This window comes from Siniperca chuatsi, linkage group LG2 (genome assembly GCF_020085105.1).
Source record: "Siniperca chuatsi isolate FFG_IHB_CAS linkage group LG2, ASM2008510v1, whole genome shotgun sequence".
Lineage (NCBI taxonomy): Eukaryota > Metazoa > Chordata > Actinopteri > Centrarchiformes > Sinipercidae > Siniperca > Siniperca chuatsi.
Genome location: NC_058043.1, coordinates 3,453,033 through 3,472,747, shown reverse-complemented (window position 1 = coordinate 3,472,747; position 19,715 = coordinate 3,453,033). Strand labels below are relative to the sequence as shown.

The following is a 19,715-nucleotide window of genomic DNA, read 5'->3' as shown; positions in this document are numbered from 1 at the left end:
GGGGTGTTTTAATATCGATCTGTGCTGATTATTAGGATATTGATTATCAGTCTGAGTTGAGTTTTCTTACCTTCTTCAGCAAACGTTGTTCCAGACCGAGTCAGGAGACAGAGACACACGAGAGGAAGAAGCTCCATAGTTGTCGAAGTCACCTGAAGATTAAACATCACTGTAACACAAAAGCAGCGTCACTAACGAGCATGTAACGGTTTCTGGCTGCGAGACCTGCAAGTCCCAAACACTTTGGATTTGTCCGGAAGCTGCGACACTTCTTTTTTATTTTTTTTTTATAAATCTTTATTAAGTTTCAACAAGTTCAATACAAAATTACAAAAACGGAGGTCAGCCAGCACATGTTTCACAGCCATGTCGCTGTCACTGACAGTCTGATGTAAAACCATGGCGCATCTGGTTCTCCGACGTTTCACGCACACAATGCAGATGATGAGCCGGAACAGGTCTTTCAGTTTCGGAGGCATTTTCTCTTGAAGGAGCAAACATGGCAGAGTTGTAGCTGATATCAAAAGAGAGAGAGCGAGAGCTTTTAAGATGGTCCGGACCTCTTGAGCTCTGTAACAGTCCACCAAGAGGCGCTGTCGTGTCTCGTCTTCTTTACAGTAAATCACTGGACAGACTTTGGTTGTAACCATCCATCCATCCATCCATTTTCTACCGCTTGGTCCCGTTAGGGGTCTCGGGTGACTGGAGCCTATCCCAGTGACTTTGGGCCTTAGGCAGGGTACACCCTGGACAGTGGCCAACTCGTCGCAGGGCTAACACAGACACAGACAAGGACAGACAACCATTCACTCTCACATTCATTACGGGCAATTTAGAGTTATCAATTAACCTACACATGCATGTCTTTGGACGGTGGGAGGAAGCCGGAGAACCCGGAGAGAACCCACGGTAACACGGGGAGGACATGCAGACTCCACCCAGAGAGATTGTGTGATGTTGGTCTGGTCCGGGAATCGAACCCACGATCTGGTTGTAACCAAACCCACCATATTTATAATCGTTCATTTTGTTAAAAAAAAAACATGTTGCTAGTCAAATCACAGCAGTTTATCTTTAAGTGCATGTATTGTGCAATAAAATGACTATAAGTGAGTTTGTAATAGGGGACACGTCTGTCTTTGCCTCGTCTCTTCTGCCACTGTGAGAGATCTCCGACCCAGAGGGCATCAGATGGCAGCACTTACACCTTTAACAAAGGCGACTGTCAGCCTGACCCCCCAGCTCTAAAGCTCCCAAACCCCCAAAGCCTGTGCTTTTAAACAGCAGTTCCCTGTTGCTTACCTCCCTGGTTGCTCCCCAGACTAAGTCCACTCACTGTTTGTTGAGCTGGATCATCATTTTGTGTGATGGGGGGGGATGTTCGCCAGGAAGAGGAGTTTGCACAGGATGAAAGTTTTGACGATGTTAATTCTTGATTTATAATTAGTATTTTTGTTCTCCCATTTTTTCTTTTTTACCTCTTCTTTAATTTCACACAGTTTTGTCTCCCAGTGTCTTTCACCGCAGTTTCTTTGTCACAGATCATTTCTTGTTTAACATGTATATTAATATCCCGTCTGTCGCTCTCAGCTCCGATCCAGACTCCCTCTGAGTTGGCATGATTTAGTTTCGCTTCAGAAGCCAGCTCATACAAACTTAAATGATTGGTTAAAACATCCATTTCCAGCTGATTTGTTTTTTTATAATAACAGTGACGTCATCGGCCATAGCCGTTACCTTCGGCGCGTGTCCTGCACGTGTACCCGAGATAAGACTGTCAGAGTTAATTGAATTAATTAGAGGATTAATAGCCAGGATGTATAAAGCAGGACTCAGAGGACAGCCCTGCTTCACACCTCTGTCTGCTTCCAGAGACTCAGTTAAAACACCATTTACATTTGCACACACACTTGATTTGACATACAGACATTTGACCATTTCAATAAAGGCATCAGGAAAGCCATATGACTTCATGAAGGACCAGAGTTAATCTCTGGAAATGAAGTCAAAGGCTTTCTTCTGGTCAAGGCCAATAAAAAAAAAAACCCTTTTTATCTGGTTTGTGTAAAATTTCTCTTAGGACGCTCAGTCTGTTTGAATTTCTATTTTTTATATGCATTAGCACATAAAGCTCTTACCACCTCTCTTTTCCGTATTTCACCATGAACAGCAACACCATCTGGATTTTTTATGGATATAATGAATTTACTTTAAATTTGTTTCTGACCTATTTTGAGGGCCTGGAGTATATTTCCTCTGTTGTTTATGTCTGTTTGTTTACAGATGCTGTATAATAATTCATCATTGAAGTTATCTATTTGTGTTTTTAAATCTGCCATAGTTTCTTCTTCTATTAAGGACCTTTCCTTCATCTGTTTAAAAAAAATATATTGTTTCATTAAAACATTGTATTGTCTATTTTTAACTTTATTTAATTCTCTAAATTAGGATTTTTAAAAAGTCTTGTATTCTATATCTTAATATTTCCCATAATTTAATATCAGATTTGGTCAAACATTTTAATTGCAATATTTTGTGGATTTCCTGCTTCAGTTCTGTTATTATATCTGTGTTTTTTAAGCACTGAGTGTTCAGTTTCCAGAAGCCTCTTTTTTTCTGAGGTTCCAGAAGATGCAACTGTTTTAACTGTTAGATGGTCTGAAAAATCATTTAACACCATGTTGTGTTTTTGTTTTTGAATCAAACCTGGAGAATCCAGTCATTAACGTTAACAGCTCGACACACATCAGTTAGTTTGGCTTCGGTACAGATTTCTTTTAAGAGTTTCCCCTCAGCACTCAGTTTAAATACGGTGGAGTTTAAATACCTGTCTTTCTCTTCTGTCACTGTGTTGAAATCACCACAGAAAATAATACTGTAGCCAACCAGACGCAGCAGGTGTCCCAACTCGCCACCCAACTCTCCTCGATGGCTCCGTCGGCGTCACCTCCCACTCCTGCGGATCCTCTGATGGCCCCTCCCCCCCGGGAATCCCACGCCTCTGATCCTGTTCTGTTCTCCGGTGGCGTCACGAAGTGTAGGGGATTCCTGCTGCAATGTTCGCTGGTGTTCAGTCAACGCCCAGTCACTTTCGCCTCCGACCAGTCCAAAGTGAACTATATGGTGGGTCTATTCCTCTGCTGGCTCTGATAGATTCTGGCGCCGAGGGCAACTTCTTTGACACAGGGTTGGCCCGACAGGCGGGTCTCCTCACGGAACCACTGGAGAGTCCACGTAATGCGGGGGCACTAGATGGCAAGGTTCTGGCTCGCGTCACCCACTGTACCACCCAGGTGTCGCTGGTACTCTCTGGGAACCACCGCGAGGTGATCAAGTTCCAGCTCATCTCGTCTCCCATCACACCACTGGTTCTGGGCTTCCCCTGGCTGCAGCATCATAATCCCCACATTGACTGGGCCAAGGGAAGAATAGCGGGTTGGAGCCCTTTTTGTCTCGCTACATGCTTGCAATCTGCTCGATCACTACCAGAGAGCAGCTCCACCTTGCCTAGGGTGGATCCTCCAGACCTGTCTTTAATTCCCCCCGAGTACCATGAACTCAGCGAGATCTGGCGACGTCCCTACCACCACATCGACCATATGATTGCACTATTGATCTCCTCCCCAGAGCCCCGCTGCCAGCGACCCGTCTGTACAACCTGTCGCGACCAGAGAGGGAGGCTATGGAGAAGTACATCGGGGAGTCGCTTCATGCCGGTCTGATCCGGGCATCCTCCTCACCGGCTGGGGCGGGTTTTTTCTTTGTGAAAAAAAAGGATGGGTCGCTTCGCCCCTGCATTGATTACAGAGGGTTGAACCAAATAACCATCAAGAATAAATACCCGCTGCCACTAATCAACTCCGCGTTCGAACCTCTCCAGGGTGCTAAAGTATTCACCAAGCAAGACCTCCGGAACGCCTACCACCTGGTGCGTATCAGAGAAGGGGACAAGTGGAAGATGGCATTCAACACCCCTCTGGGCCACTTCGAGTATCTAGTAATGCCATTCGGACTCACGAACGCCCCGGCTGTCTTTCAGGTTCTGGTGAATAATGTGCTACGGGATTTCCTCAATCACTTTGTCTTCGTTTACCTGGATGATATACTTATCTTCTCCCCGGACCAATCCAGCCACGTCCTCCATGTCCGGCAAGTACTACAAAGGCTCCTGGAGAACCGGCTATTCGTCAAGGCAGAGAAATGCGAATTCCACGTCCGATCAGTAAGTTTCCTGGGGTATATCCTGGAGAGTGGTCAGATGAGGACTGATCCCACCAAGACGCAAGCGGTGGCAGAGTGGCCTAGACCCACCACCCGCAAACAGCTACAGCGTTTTTTGGGATTTGCAAACTTCTATCGGCGGTTCATTCGGGATTATAGCCGGGTGGCAGCGCCATTGACTAGTCTCACCTCACCCAAGAGCCCTTTCTTCTGGACCCCGGAAGCTGAGGCGGCCTGGACCCGTTTAAAGGACCTTTTCACATCGGCTCCCATCCTCATCCAAACCGACCCCTCACGACAATTCACTGTGGAGGTGGACGCCTCCGACATCGGCGTCGGAGCCGTCCTCTCGCAACGCTCCCCCACGGACCAGAAACTCCACCCGTGCGCCTTCTTTTCGCGACGACTCTCTCCGGCCGAACGAAATTACGACATCGGAAATAGAGAGCTCCTCACGGTCAAGCTAGCCCTAGAGGAGTGGCGGCACTGGTTGGAGGGAGCAGAGCAGCCTTTTATTGTATGGACCGATCATGCCTCCAGCTAACTGCCTCAGGCTGATGACTGGCAGACCGGAGTGCAATCTGATTACTGCGAGGACCATCTCGAGCCAGACGGGTGCCCCGGTATGGGTTAGGAACTGTGGGCTGCTTCCCCACCGGCAATGGACACAGCCAAAGGATGCTGTTGCAGTCCTCCGCCGAGCCAAAGAAGGGTGCCGGTCTGGCCCTGGGCATGGTGTAACCGGTGGTGACGGAGCGACTGTGGAAGTGATGGAAGTGAAGTGTAAGCAAGAGACACCGATATGGAAACAGATGGGTATTTATTATGTATAGCCAGAGCAGACAGGTAAGCAGGTAAGCTCAAAACTTAGTCGATGAGGTACGGAGACAGGGAAACCCGTTGGAGTAGACTGGAGTGGGAAACACGCTGGAGTGGGAAACACGCTGGAGTGGGAAACACGCTGGAGTGGGAAACACGCTGGAGTGGGAAACACGCTGGAGTGGAACGTAGGCGTCGTGAAGACTCCCATGTGGAGTCCTTAGTACAATGAGGTCGGACAACTGGCTGAGGTGAGTGATGAGCTTTTATCCTGTGATTAGGTGCTGATGGGGAGCAGGAGTGTGTGATTAACTGATGGTGGAGCCTGGCGTGTCTGTGACAATAGTGAAGCTGCTAAATACATTCCAGACATTTGAACCTTGTCTGCGCTGCAGCAGCCTGAAATCCTCAGTCAGGGGTCTCCTGGTCGTTTCAGGTCACCTGATGGGCTTCTTTGGTCCGAGCCCTAATGCTTTGAACACTTATATAAAACTCGCTTTTACAGGAAGTTTAGTTTAACCAGATCCCTTTTTAACTTGGTCCATTTTAATTCCGCTGTGTCACTTTTATTATTTATTTTCATTCCTTGTTCTATTATCCTGCGTTGCTGTCTCGTTATTTAGCACATTTTCTTCAGTTTCATTGTGTTTCTACGCAGCTCCATCTTATTCATCCCGGTGCTGCAGTATAATGTCCTCAGCAACAGTCCAGGGGGCAGTTTTATTATGACTTGACTTTGTGCTGCCTGGAACTAAATGTATCTACGTTGACGACAGCGCAAGAGTGAAATTAGATGCATCAGATAATCAGAATATTAGAATAAATGCAACATAGAACAGAGGCAAGTCGTCGTCATTAATTAAGTCAATACTTTTTTCTCTTAAAGCTGCACAAGAGTGGAACTCAGTCACACCACAAATCAGGAATCATTTCATTCTCACTTAACGGAATAATTCATTAATAATCAGTTCTGTCGGCATTAAAGGCCCCTTGCTCTCTTCTGTTGTCACCTTGTTAACTCTGTCTGCTAAAAAGAAGCTACCTGAACAACTCCTGTGACATCACCAACCTCATCACCTGACAGAACATTTACACGTATATCGGATGATTCTCAGACGGAGTGAAAAGTCTGCTGTAAGTCAAGTTTTCACCCAAATGTGGCGCAAATTTTAACAGAATTTCCAGAAAATCAGCAAAAGAAAATGCAAAGTAATGTGTGTTTCCATCCACTACTGTTTTGTGGATAACAGGAGTTGGACACCTGGAGATAAACAGCTGGAGGCTCTAATTCTCCAGTCGGTGCCATTAAATCATTCCAGATGTTGTTCAACAGTCCAACAAGCATGTCCGTTAGAGCGAACTGACGCCTGTTTCCTCTGACAGAAGTTTGTGTCCGACACTTGCCTTGGACACTATTTGTAAGTATTTTGTTTGACCAAATACTGAGTGCTGTGAGATAAAGGTAATGACTACATATTTTGCATGCTGTTATCTTACTGTCCATGACCTGGAACCCATTACGAGGACAGTATATAAAACGCTTGGTTAAGGTCAGGGTAAGGTTGTGTTTGTGGTAATGGGACGTAGTAATGCTACATGCACATTCGACACCTCAACAACCTCACTTTTCATCTGGCTCCATCACAACTATCTGCCTAACCACAACCCTAATCCTAACCTTAACCCAAAACTAGTTTTAACTTTAACCTTAAAACTAGGTCTTAACTCTCAAACTGAAATAAGTGAGGACCAGCCAAAATGTCCTCACTATCATACAGTCTGGTCTAAACCTCAAACTGGCTCTCACAAAATAGAAATAAAACACACACACACAACACAGCAGCCAACTTCACAGCACATGTAAAGTTAGTTAAGTTTCTGGATCAGGTGGCTGCCCTGAGGGCTGGGGTCTTGATTTGAGAACACACATATAGACACATACATTTGTACGCAATATAGTCTTATACAATTCTTCCTTTTAGCTCACAAAAGCTCACAGTGGAATCTATATTTTATTTTTGGAAAATGTTTAAGAGTATGATCATTTGTTTTGCTGTGAAACAACAGGTCTGGTCACGATTTCTGAATCTGAATTCAACCTTCAGCATAAAATCCATTCAGACGATCTCTCATCAGCTTCTGCTGCTTTAATGGTCAGAATTACTACAATTAGAAAATGATAATGTTTGAAACTTGAATGAGAACTGATAAGGATAGATAGCAAAGATTTTTTTTTTTGGAATGGGTACTAATTACAAGTTTCCATTGTCCAGTTAAACAAAACCTGAGCAGCAGCTGATCAAAGCAAATGAAGCAACATTTCCTCACAGCCTCTGACAGGCTGCAGACTCAGTGATGTCAAGTTTAACCAAAGGATGTTTTACAGCTGGCTGGAGGACGCGAAGGCTGAGTAGTGTTCAGTATTTCAGCAGAAAAAAGCAAACATTTAGTAAACATCAGTGTAATAGAAAAACCTCTGTGAGCCCCAAAATGATGATGCGATCCCCAGAGGCTCCCGGCTGAGAAGCTCTGAAGAGTTTGAATCTGAGTTATTGTCACGTGTTAAACTGCAGGTTGCACATGTCTTTGCTGACTATTCCAATGAAGAAACAAACAGTCAAAGATCCCGTACAGACGTGTTTTAAGACATAAAAATATTTGAAAAATAACTTGTCTTGTGTGGTTTTTCTATAAAAAGGTCAATGAGTTTGTTAAAAACTCCGTCTCCCTCAGTGAAAAACCCAGAATCTGTGAATATGCTAATATTTATTTATTAAAAAGCTGAACTCCTGGAGCAGCTGCGTCCTACTTCCCTCAGAAGTCCACTCTCAGTGTTTGTGAGCTGCAGGCTTCAGGTCTCCACATCACACCTGTGGACGTTTCATACTGGATCACGATCGGCTTCCAAACTAGTTGTAATGTTCAACGTTTCACATGTTAAACTGAGATTTCAGGTGAGCACAGAGAAACTTTCCTCCTTCAGCAGATGAATCATTCTGCACAGTGAAGCTCAAACATCCAACTGAAGGAGCAAAAAGCAAAACCCATCTCTGACTGGAGGGGGGCTTTAAGTTACCTCATTAGTTGGTTATATTGAACTGTTTCTACACTAAAATTAAAAGCTAGGGATGTCTGACCTGGCCTGAATATTAGATAATATATATATTCAAAGCCTAAACATCTCTTGACAACTCCTCTGACGACAGAGTGATCGTCCCAAACGTCGTTCAACTTCTCAGAGGCTCAAAGAGTTAAGACAGAACTTTAATATCCTGACGATCGATGTTTTAGATTCATCAAACGGTCGAGCAGCCGAGGAACATGTTTCAGCATCAGAAGTATGTTTGTATGCAGTTTGTTTCTTTTCCAAACGTCTGAACACAGAAACATCTGAAACATTCAGTTGGACATTTTTCATGTTTTATTCAAACGCTTGGATAGAAAGGATTAAGCACTGGCTGAAGTTACATGATACAAGAGCATCAGCAGTTAAACATTAATATACTTTCAGGTGCACATTTCCAACATCAGTCAACAGCAGCACACAGTTCAGTGTAACTGGACCTGACAGACTGGCTTAGCACCTTATTTATATTAAAGAAATCAACTGAATTAAGCTTCAAAAATCATTTCAGGAAAAAAAAACGTGCAGAAAGTAGAGCACATATTAATGCATGGCTCATTGTAGTGACATAAAAAAACTCATTCTCAGCATTAATAAGTCCCCCAACACATATGCTTCTCACAAAACAGACACACACATACTTCAGCAGCCAACTTCACAGCTCAACTTCATCAGTCAGCAGCGTTTTGTTGATGGGTGTTGGTTGTGTTGGTGAACCTGCAGGAAGGAAAACAAAGTTACATTAAAGAAAACCTGCCATGATCCTACCCTGGGTGTAAATACCAACAGAATGCTTAATGCCTGAGAAGATAAAACTACTGTTGAGACTCTAAACATGAGACACACGTAAAGAATTTGTTGTGTTGTCTGCTAATCATCAATATGTTGATACAATACTTTATTTAAACTCACCTCTCTAACAGCATTTGAAGTAACCCCTTTTGTAAAGCACACATAGAACAATAACAACACCACCAACTAAAAGAGTGCAGAGAACTGTACCAACAAACAGTCCAGTGGGGAACCCTGAAACAGATCACAAAGCGTTAACGTAACACTCAGAATGTAGCTGCATATCATAAACAGCAGATTGGACATCACAGCCGACACGAAGAACAACTAAAGGTGTGCATGCTCCTGAAATCTAAAATGTAAAACTATTAGCAGATTCAGACACCACTGGGATGAACCTCAGCAGGAACAGTGACGTTAGCATCGATCTTATGGCCAGTCGCCTCCTGCTCGGCTACACAGCTAAGAGGCCGGTTCTGGTTCTGGTCTCAGTAGTGAGGAGGGGGATGTTGTAGCGTCGTCCTCTTTCTGAGACGGGCTGCTCATCAGTAGGAAGAAGGTTTGAATCCCTGTCCTGCCACCTCTACGTCAGGCTGTTTACATGTGATTAATTATAAAATATAATACGTTTGCTGCTTTAAGTACATTTAACTGATACTTCTATACTTTTACTCAAGTGGACTTTTGAATGCACTTTGACTTGTAACAGTATTTTTACTTTGTGGTTTTGATGTAAGAAAACATGTTTGTTTGGTGCAGACCCCAACAAATGTCACATCGTGATTTTAATAGTTTTTTCAGTGAAAATGAAAATTGTGATGCAAAAATGATCATTCCCACAAATCATGAATCATATCGCAATACATAAAAGTACAGTGTAAACGTTAATCACACACCTACAGACCTAATAAATGCTGCTAAATGTCTCCACTTTTAAGAAGTGATGTGCAGTTTCAGCCTTATGACGCCTTGAACACAGAAGAATGATCTCCATCTGAGCCGCAGTGAGGAATACAGATTTAAACTGTTTCTGAATGATATCAGGCCTGTGGAGCCAAACTCACAGCACATGTGACAGGTAGAGAGTGACGTCAGCAAAATCAGGACTCACCTGGGATGTTTTCACCGGATCTGTCCTTTAAATCACCTAAAAGGGAAAACAAAACACATGTTAGAGTGTTTGTGAAATATCATCAACTTGGCAGACAGGTAATACTGTGGAAAAAATCTGAGTGGGCTGAAATTTCATTGTGCAGAGTGAAATAATCTGCAATGTGTCGCAAACATGAAGCCTGTCTGACAGAGAGGTGATCACTCCAGATGTGGCTGCAGCGCTGTGGGGACGAGGCCCTGCCAGATGTGGATTCTGACCACTTGACAAAAGTCCATCTGGGACTCTTAAAGCAGTCGCATCAGTAAGTGAGCGGCCATCTGTTTAATGAAAGCACTCACCAACAACAAGAAGCCAAATGTGGAATGTTTGATTTGGCTGAAGACGAGGAAAAGCACAGGTGTAGTCTCCGCTGTCAGTCACCCTCGTATTGTTGATTTTTATGGAGGCGTCGCCGTGCTTCAGTTTATCTGGAAAATGTGAGACTCGACCTCTGAACTGCTCAGCTTGACCTTCTCGGCCGTTATTGTAATGTTTCCCTTCATCATACAGAAACACGTCCTTCAGACCATCTTTCGTCCAGTCAAAGCGATTTGACTCAATGTCCTCCTTGCTGCTGAGCGAACAGGGTAAAGTAACATCACTTCCTTCTTCCACTCTGATGACCTTTGACCCTGGAAGATAAAAACATGTATTAATCAGTGCATTTACATGCAGAGTCATTAAGTTCAGACAGACATATGGAAGTTTGTTGTTGTCAACTCATGAGAAGAAACTTTTCTTGTTTTTGGCCTTGTAGCACATTGTCCTCCAGACTGCATATCTGCACTCGTTTACATTTTACTTTCTTACATATATTTATAGTTTAAGATCTGGAGTTTTTATCTTTTAGATTTCTTTTTTCTAATCTTTATTTTTCACACAAAAGTCTTTTGGCACCAACTTGAGAGCAGCCTCACTCATTAACAATGAATAACATTGAACTCTTCCTCTTTTCCAGGTGATGACGAACATCAGCTCTGACTCAGTTAATCAGACTGTCTCTGTCTGTCCACTCAACACTAATAAGCAGGAAGAGGAAGACAGAGAGGAAACACGAGAGAGCGACGAGGAAATGCAGAACTGAAGTGAAACTGAATTCAGTTCCTAATGATTTGTAAGTCTAGTAAGTAAAAAGACAACAACACCAAACCTCTGAACTCCACTCAGACAGCAGGAACACAGGTTTCATCATGTAAACTACGGCTCTGTGCCTGCCAGACAGTCTGAAGGGGATACTACCACAGCAGCAGGCAACAATGTCGGCTACTGCACAGCAGAGTACAGGGCAGGTCGAGTTTAAACATATTATGACTTCATTCTCGTGAAATCACGACTTTATTGTCTAAATCTCAGAGAACACAGATATGTGGGAAAGACTTTGATTGTGCAGAAAGTTTTGAACATGAGCAGAAAACCTGCTGAAACACAGGAGCTGTTAAAGTCCAGGGCTTTAGAAATGAACTCAAATGAATGAAAGTATCACTGACGTGAACAGGAGCCACGTGCACATTTAAAGAGGTTACTTCCCCGAACAAAACACACAATATTTACATAAATGAAGACATTTCCACCACAAACTGGTGCAGAAAAATATATACTAGTGAACCAGGAGGAGGCGGGCATGAAATGACTCCACCTGTGCTGTGGAGGGGGGTGTTTTAATATCGATCTGTGCTGATTATTAGGATATTGATTATCAGTCTGAGTTGAGTTTTCTTACCTTCTTCAGCAAACGTTGTTCCAGACCGAGTCAGGAGACAGAGACACACGAGAGGAAGAAGCTCCATAGTTGTCGAAGTCATCTGAAGATTAAACATCACTGTAACACAAAAGCAACGTTACTAACGAGCATGTAACGGTTTCTGGCTGCGAGACCTGCAAGTCCCAAACACTTTCGATTTGTCCGCTTCCAAAAACTGTACAAATATATATATATGTCAAAGCCCCCGAGCAGTAGCCAGCTTTATCTTCACACTGACATACAAAGTACCACACCCCACTGAGCAGTAGCCTACTTTATCTTCACACTGACAGCTCACATGTGACTGCAGCTGTCTTGTTGGAACTCCCTGAGTTTTTATCCAGTCTTGTTTTAAATTATGATAGAATTGTTCTTTGTGGTGATTTTAATATTCATTTTAATTACAGGCTGCTAGTACTGAATTATCCCGCTCTTTTAATTCTCTGTGTTCTTCAACCTTAGATCTCATAGTTCCTCTGAAAAATAGACCAAACCCAAAGACAAGAAAACAGCCATGGTTAAATGACAGTATTCAACGCTGCAAAAGGAAATACAGAAGAACAGAAGAGCAGATGGAAGAAATCAGGTCTCCAGGTCCACTTTGTGGCCATGAAAAAGTTATTAGTCCTTTATAATAGGATGGTGAAGGATGCAAGAACAACATCAGCACGACCCCAGATTCCTATTTAAGACTGTGGATCAGTTAGTTAACCCAGCCTCTCCTTGTGCCCCTGCTGAGTGTGATGCTGATTGTGAAAAGTTTCTTTTGCACTTTGCTGGAAAGGTGGAGTTAATAAGATCTGATATCACCCCAACCCGGTCTTTTTAGATGTGGATCACCCGCTCAGGGATTCTTTGAGCAATTTTTCTGCTGTTACTCTGCCTGAACTTGCAGACATCATGTCTCTTATGAGAGTATCCTCCAGCCCTCTCGACAAAATCCCAACTAGGCTTTAGGTTGTTTTTTTGATAGAGCCTGGGAAGTTCAGAGATTAGCATTGTTATCACAGGGGAGAGACAGTGGAAGTCCTTTTGCCAGGAATTGTGTCTATTTGTCTACTTATCTATCCTCATTTTCCACAGGAGTCGAAGATAAAGTTCTGAATCCAAAAGCTTTGTATTCCAGATTTGTATTGTACTTTCTGCAGTCCGAAGAATAAACTATTTTGTACTAAATTAGGTAGAGAGTTTCATCCTTTTGTATCTCTGTGTTTGGTTCCTACGAACATTATAGTGGTTATTGAAAAGTTCCAGTCTGGCTTTCGTCATCACCACAGCACTGAGACAGCCCTCCTCAAAGTCACCAATGACCTTTTAATGAATGCAGACGCAGGCATGTGTTCAATTCTTGTGCTGCTGGACTTAAGTGCTGCCTTTGACACAATTGATCATCATCATCTTTTAGATAGACTGAGACACTGGGTGGGCATATCTGGCACTGCACTAGACTGGTTCTCATCTTATCAGTCCAATAGGAAATTCTGTGTCACCATTAATAACTACGTCATCATTTTCCTATATCAACTACGGTGTGACTCAAGGTTCAATTCTGGGTCCAATACTGTTCTCCTTATGCATGCTTCCCTTGGGTGATGTCATCTGCAGACATGGGATTTAATTTCATTGTTATGCGGATGACACTTAGTTGTACCTCCCTGTCAAGGCCACTGACCTCAGTACACTGAGTTCTCTGCAGGACTGTCTGTCCGACATAAAAAACTGGATGTCGATACATTTTCTACAGCTCAACTCAAATAAAATACCAAAATTCTTGTTATTGGGCTCCAACATATCACTAAACAAATACTGCTATCTACTGGTAACCTATCACAACATATCAAGCCTGTTGCAAGAAATCTTGGTGTCCTGTTTGATAACAATTTATGTTTTAAGTAACATATCACTGAGCTTGTCCAATCATGGTTTTATCACTTCAGAAACATTGCAAAAATCCGTTCCATTTTAAATCTTAGTGATGCAGAAACTGTTGTACATGCTTTTATCTCCTCATGCCTTGATTAATGTAACAGCCTGTTCAGTTGTCTTAATCTAAAAAACTTTGACACGACTGCAGACTGTACAGAACTCAGCTGCTCGGCTTTTAACCAGGACCAAGAAGTACGACCACATCACACCTGTTTCAGCCTCTTTACATTGGCTCCCTGTTTGTTTTAGGATTGATTTTAAGATCTTGTTGATTACTTTTAAGGCTCTTCATGGCCTGGCCCCAGATTATATTTTAGACCTTTTAATCCCTTATGAACCTTCACGTAGTTTGAGATCTTCGGGCAGAGATATCCCCCCCCAGCATTGAGAATACCTTGAATTTATGATCAGAAAGCAACACACGAACATGGTGGGAACCAAGGTTGTTTTTTGACAGAGCCTGGGAAGTTCAGAGATTAGCATTGTTATCACAGGGGAGAGGCAGTGGAAGTCATTTTGCCAGGAATTGTGTCTATGTGTCTATTTATCTATCCTCATTTTCCACAGGAGTCGAAGATAAAGTTCTGAATCCAAAAGCTTTGTATTCCAGATTTGTAATGTACTTTCTGCAGTCCGAAGAATAAATTCATTTGTACTAAATTAAGTAGAGAGTTTCATCCTTTTGTATCTCTGTATTTGGTTCCTACGAGAACCTCATAGTGATTATTTATTTAAAGTTACTGAAGGCTGAACAAGGAAAAGAAAGTCAACCAGTGTGACTAAGACTAAGAGTGTGTTTGAAATGGCATACTAACGTACTGTCAGAGGATCACCAAAGTTATTACAGTTCATCCTGAGGGGAACAGGAATGGGTGAACCAAATTTTGTGGCGATCCAACCAGTAGTTGTGGAAATATCTCCGTCTGGACCAAAGTGGTGGAGAACATGAACGCCTGTCCAACACTGTTAAGCTAACTGACAAAGCTTCAGGTATTTTTGGGGTCTCTCCACTGCACAAACAAATCCTTGGTATTTGGAAAAGCAATATTAATTTTAATATTATATTATAATATTACATTCACTATTAATATCAGGAAATAAGCAATACGCTATAAAAATGAAGTATAAATCATTACATAACTCTGAATATACAAACAAACAAATTAAAGTGTTTTATTATAAGCCATTTATAACTGTTTTATAAAAATACTCACCTACAGCAAGCTTAATGTGGGATATTTGTTCATTTGGGAAAGTACAGATGTAGTTTCCACTGTCAGCCATCTTTGTTTTTTGGACTTTTATGGAGGCGTTGCCGTTCTTCAATTCTTCTTCAAAATGAAAAACTCATTTTTTTGAACTGCTCATCTTGACCTGCTCGGCCCTTATTGTAATGGCTGCCCTTGTCATACAGAAACACCTCCAGACCATCTTTCTTCCAGTCAAAGACCATTTTCTCAATGTTCTTCTTGGTGCTGAGGGCACAGGGTAAGATAGCATCACTTCCTTCTTCCTTGGCCACAATGATGACCACTGGCCCTGGAAGACAAAAACATGGAATAATCAGTGTTTTCACATGCAGTTAGAAAGAAAGTCAGACAACACAGTTACACGTAGCACCAAAATTACTCAAAAACACCAGTTTATGAGCAGTTTCTTCTGATTTGTCCTCTACCATATTATTTTTGGTTATGTCTCATGCTTGTACAGACGTATTTGAAGTATATTCAAGTTTATTGGGTTAAATGGTTTTTGTTATTGTGCCCTCTGTTTGAATTTTACAAATTCTCTTTGGCTGTGGAAACTGTTCAGCTAACACCAGGAGAATCTGGATTTAATCTGGATTCAAAGATACAACTACCAAACTATCCTGCTTCACTGCTGCGACAGACATTTGACTCCACTGCACATCTTTTAAGGAAATCCAATTAAGGCTACACATGGTAGAGTAAGTACGTTTTTTTTTCAACACAAATATGTATTTACTGATGTTTCTCAAATGACAAGATTGCTGCTGCAGCCATGATAACGGCTCTGTGAGGCTAAGCATGCTAACGTCAGCAAGCTATAACGGTATTATGTTTACCATGTTCTGCATCTTAGTGTAGCGTGTTAGCATGCTAACATGTGCTAATTAGTCATTAGTTGTCATTAGTCATTAGTTATCATGAAGTATTTGGTCATAAACCAAAGAGTTGGACAAACCTGATGATGGCGCTAGATGAAAAGTGATTACAACTGAACCTGAGAGGGAAGTGAATCTTTGTACCAAATTACATGACAACCCATCCAATAGTTACTGAGATATTTCACTCATCCGAACAACCTAACAGAAGAAACAGTAACAGAGACAGACAGACCCGTTATATTACGTTATTTAGTTTGTAAGAAGTGCGCATTTACTTATTAATACATTTGCTTCCAATACCTATTCTGACAGATAGTTAATATTTCAGTTTTCCAATTAATAATGTCATTAGTTTGTATACGAGAATTAGGATTTAATATTCTTTTTTAATGCCCTGTTTACTTCTAAATATGTACTAATGTTGACAGGCCTGGTGATAAATGAGATGTTTATGTGGTTTAGTTTCCACTGTATGTATATAAGTAACTTATTACACTACCATACAATATTTAATTAAGTACAAATTCGAGGTATATTTGTATTTTATGCAACTTTAAACTTCTACTCCGCCACATCTCACAGGCAAATATTGTACTTTTTACTCCAACACATCTGTCTGACAGCTTTAGTTACTTTACAGACTTTACTTTACTGTCCAGTGAAAACTATGTGGTGATTTTTAATGTTTATGATAAACTGAAGGATGAAGTGTTTCCTTTATGTGCTGAGAAAACTCTCCTCCTTCTGAAGCTGAATAAACTCTTCAACCCCCCCTCGGATCAGCTGGGAAACGCATCGTCACAGAGCTGAAAACAGGCTGTTTTTCTGAGCTCATCAAAAGTGGACTTCTTAGAGATACGTGGTTCTCACAGGACAGCGACACTTCAAACATATGATGATCTTATAGACCATGATGCATTGCTGCAGATTAAACTCCCCAACAGGATATAAAGCAGTTAAAATGAGCTCAACGTTAAACATCTGCAGAATCCAGAAACATCCGATATAACAGGAAACTGCATTTTACTGCACAGTGAGGACTTTTACTTTGATACTTTCAGTAAATTTAGCTGATAATACTTTTACTTAAGTAAGGTTTTGAATGCAGGACTTTTACTTGAAGTATTTTCACAGTGTGGTAATAGTACTTTAACTAAAGTAAAGGATCTGAACACTTCTTCCACCACTGTGTCTGTGTGAGCATTTGCAACACTTGTGTAAATAAGTGTGTGTGTTTCTGACACTGCAGTCTATATGTTGGCTGTTTAACCTCGTTGTCATTCAGATCACCGAGTGTGGAGACGATTCCTCCACAGCTCTTCTTCTCTTCTCTCTCCTTCTGTCTTCCATCTCTCGTTTCTCCTTCTTCATCTGCTACCCTGTCTCCTTTTCTGTCCTCTCTTTTCCTTAGTCTCCCTCTTTTCTCCTCTCATCTCTCCTCCTTCATCTCTTTCTGTTTTTCATTTGTCTCATTTCATCCCTCCCCCCCTTTTCTCCATCTCCCTTAAATTCGTTCCTTCGCCTCCTCAATCCACCTCGTTCCCTTTCTCTCTTTTTCTACTTGTCATCTTTCTCTCCTTCTTCTCCATATTTTTAACTTCTCTTCATCTTTCTTTCTAACATTTCTTTCTCCGCTGTATTGATTTTCCTCCTCCACCTCTCTTCTCTTTGCTACATTTCTCTCCTCTTATTTCCTTTTCCGTCTTTATTTTTTACTCCATCTTTCTTGTCTCCCTCTCCACCTCTGTCTTCTTCCACTTTTTCTTTCCTCTCTTTTCCTTAGTCTTTCTTTTCCTCATATATCTTTCTCTCCTCCTCCATCCCGGTACCTTCTTTTCGCCTCCCTCTTTTCTCCTCATCCATTTTCTCTCCGACTTCCACTCTTTCATCTTCTTGTCTCCTCTCTTCTCACTCTTCTCCTTTTTGTCCTTCTATTCTCTGAGGTTCCTCTAATGTTTTTCATCCTCCTTCTGTTGTCTTTATTAATTTTCTCCTCTCTTTTCCCTCTTACTTCACGTCACTTTTTGTTCTTTCTCTCCTTCCTCATGTTCTCTGATCTTCCTCTGATCTCTGCTTTTCTTCTGTCACTGTTTGCCTTTCTCTCTTTGTCTCTCTGACCTTGACCTTAATTCTCTACATTAGTCCTTTGTTCTCCTTTCTTTCTTCTTCACACACTCACACAGAAGCCAGAGATGAACACTATTACTGTCTCCTTTAACCACCATTTGTCATAACAAATTACTTTGGTTCTCGTTCATGATCTTTGTCCTCAACTGTCTACTTTATTTTTCTGTCTCTTCCTCCTAATTACCAGGCCCTCTCTTTCTTTCTACCTTTTTTTATTTTTATCTCTCTACTCATTACTTTTAGCTCAACGAGCTGTTATTTCCCCTGCAGGCAGGTGACAAACAGTCATCTCCAATTCTCTTTATTTGTCCCAGGGAGTGCTGAGAGGTAAATATAGTAGCAGACACCACAGGTAGTTGATGCTCTGGTCACAGCGGTGCGCCCTCTCAGATGCTAGTTAGGGCAGGAAGAAATGGCACACAGTGTGAGCCAGAAATGTTGTTTTACCAAAGTCTGAAAACAGGGAGGCAGCAGATCCAGGTTCTCATCGAGAGACCAGCAGACAGTGATACAGAATATAAATCAACTCTGTTTTCCCTTAAACAAGACGAAGAGTCTTCAGTCATGTTAGCAGCTCTGTGAGGCCGTACTTTGGTATAGCGGCACTTTGCTAATATCAGCATGCTAACATGCTCACAATGACAATGCTAACATGCTGATGTTTAGCAGGTGTAATGTTTACCATGTTCACCATCATAGTTTAGCATGTTAGCATACTAACATTTGCTAATTAGTAGTAAACACAAAGTACAGCTGAGGCTGATGGGAATGTCAGTTTTTGCAGGAATTTGGAATAAACCAAAGTGTTGGACAAAGTCAGAGGATCATCAGAGTCATTAGGATTCATCCTCTGGGGGAAATGAATGTTTGGCCAGACTTTCATGACAATCCATCCAATAGTTGTTGCGACATTTCAGTCTGGACCAAAGCGGTGGACCGAGCAATATTGCCATCCCTATTTCCACAAGCACGGCTAAAAAAAACTCCTACAAATCAGTAAGACAATAATGTGCCGGTTTGGTTTGAAGCATTGTTTCCTCTGCCTCTTTATTGAGATTCAGCCACTGAACTGAGCTGGTGCTTTATTCATTAACATCTTTTTATGCTCCAGGACATTGTAAAACACAAGACAATGTGAATTTATATGGCCACATAAACAATCTCAGCCCCCCCCTTTTTTTTTACTTTTTTGGGACATAAATGAGAGGCAGAGGATGAAGGCGAAATGAGAGGTGAGTGGGGGCGATGCGGATGTAAATAACGCTCTGAAAATCTTAAATTTAATTAGCGGTTCTGACAGAGGCATGTTTACGTGTCTGTAGGCACCATTCGCTGCATCTCTATGATTTTGGATCGAAATGGTTCTGTGGCCAACAGTTTCTGTTTCTAAACTCCTCCGGAGGTGGTTTGGGTAACCTGATCTTCAGTGAGTCCCGAGTGAATTTACACCTGAAATGTTTGTGTTTTTAGCCCCGCTAGCAGCAGAGCGCTGGATGGAAATTAGATGGCAGTCGCTCCACCACTTTGGTCCAGACTGGAATATTTATAGATTTCTATAAACCTTTGTAACAGACATTCCTGGTTTCCAGATTATGGGAAATCTTCCTCTAGCGCCACCATGAGGTTGACATTTTTGCTTGAGAATGAAATATCTCAACAACTACTGGAAGTAGTGACTTGAAAT

General features: G+C 42.0%; 1 protein-coding gene across 9 annotated transcripts in view; it reads right to left on the bottom strand.

Moving 5' to 3' along the window:
• Positions 1-11,171, bottom strand: part of LOC122869949 (CD276 antigen-like) — a 61,474-nt gene extending 50,303 nt beyond the window's left edge. The window contains exon 1 of one of the 9 annotated variants that reach the window (XM_044183426.1): positions 10,775-11,171. In XM_044183426.1, coding sequence (XP_044039361.1) covers positions 10,775-10,790 — 16 coding nt within the window. In that variant the 5' untranslated portion in view covers positions 10,791-11,171. Of the gene's footprint in view, positions 1-70; positions 440-10,774 lie in introns of those variants that run through there. The other 8 variants (XM_044183408.1, XM_044183472.1, XM_044183448.1 and 5 more) reach the window with 8 other exon arrangements.
• Between the last annotated feature and the right edge of the window lie 8,544 nt (positions 11,172-19,715).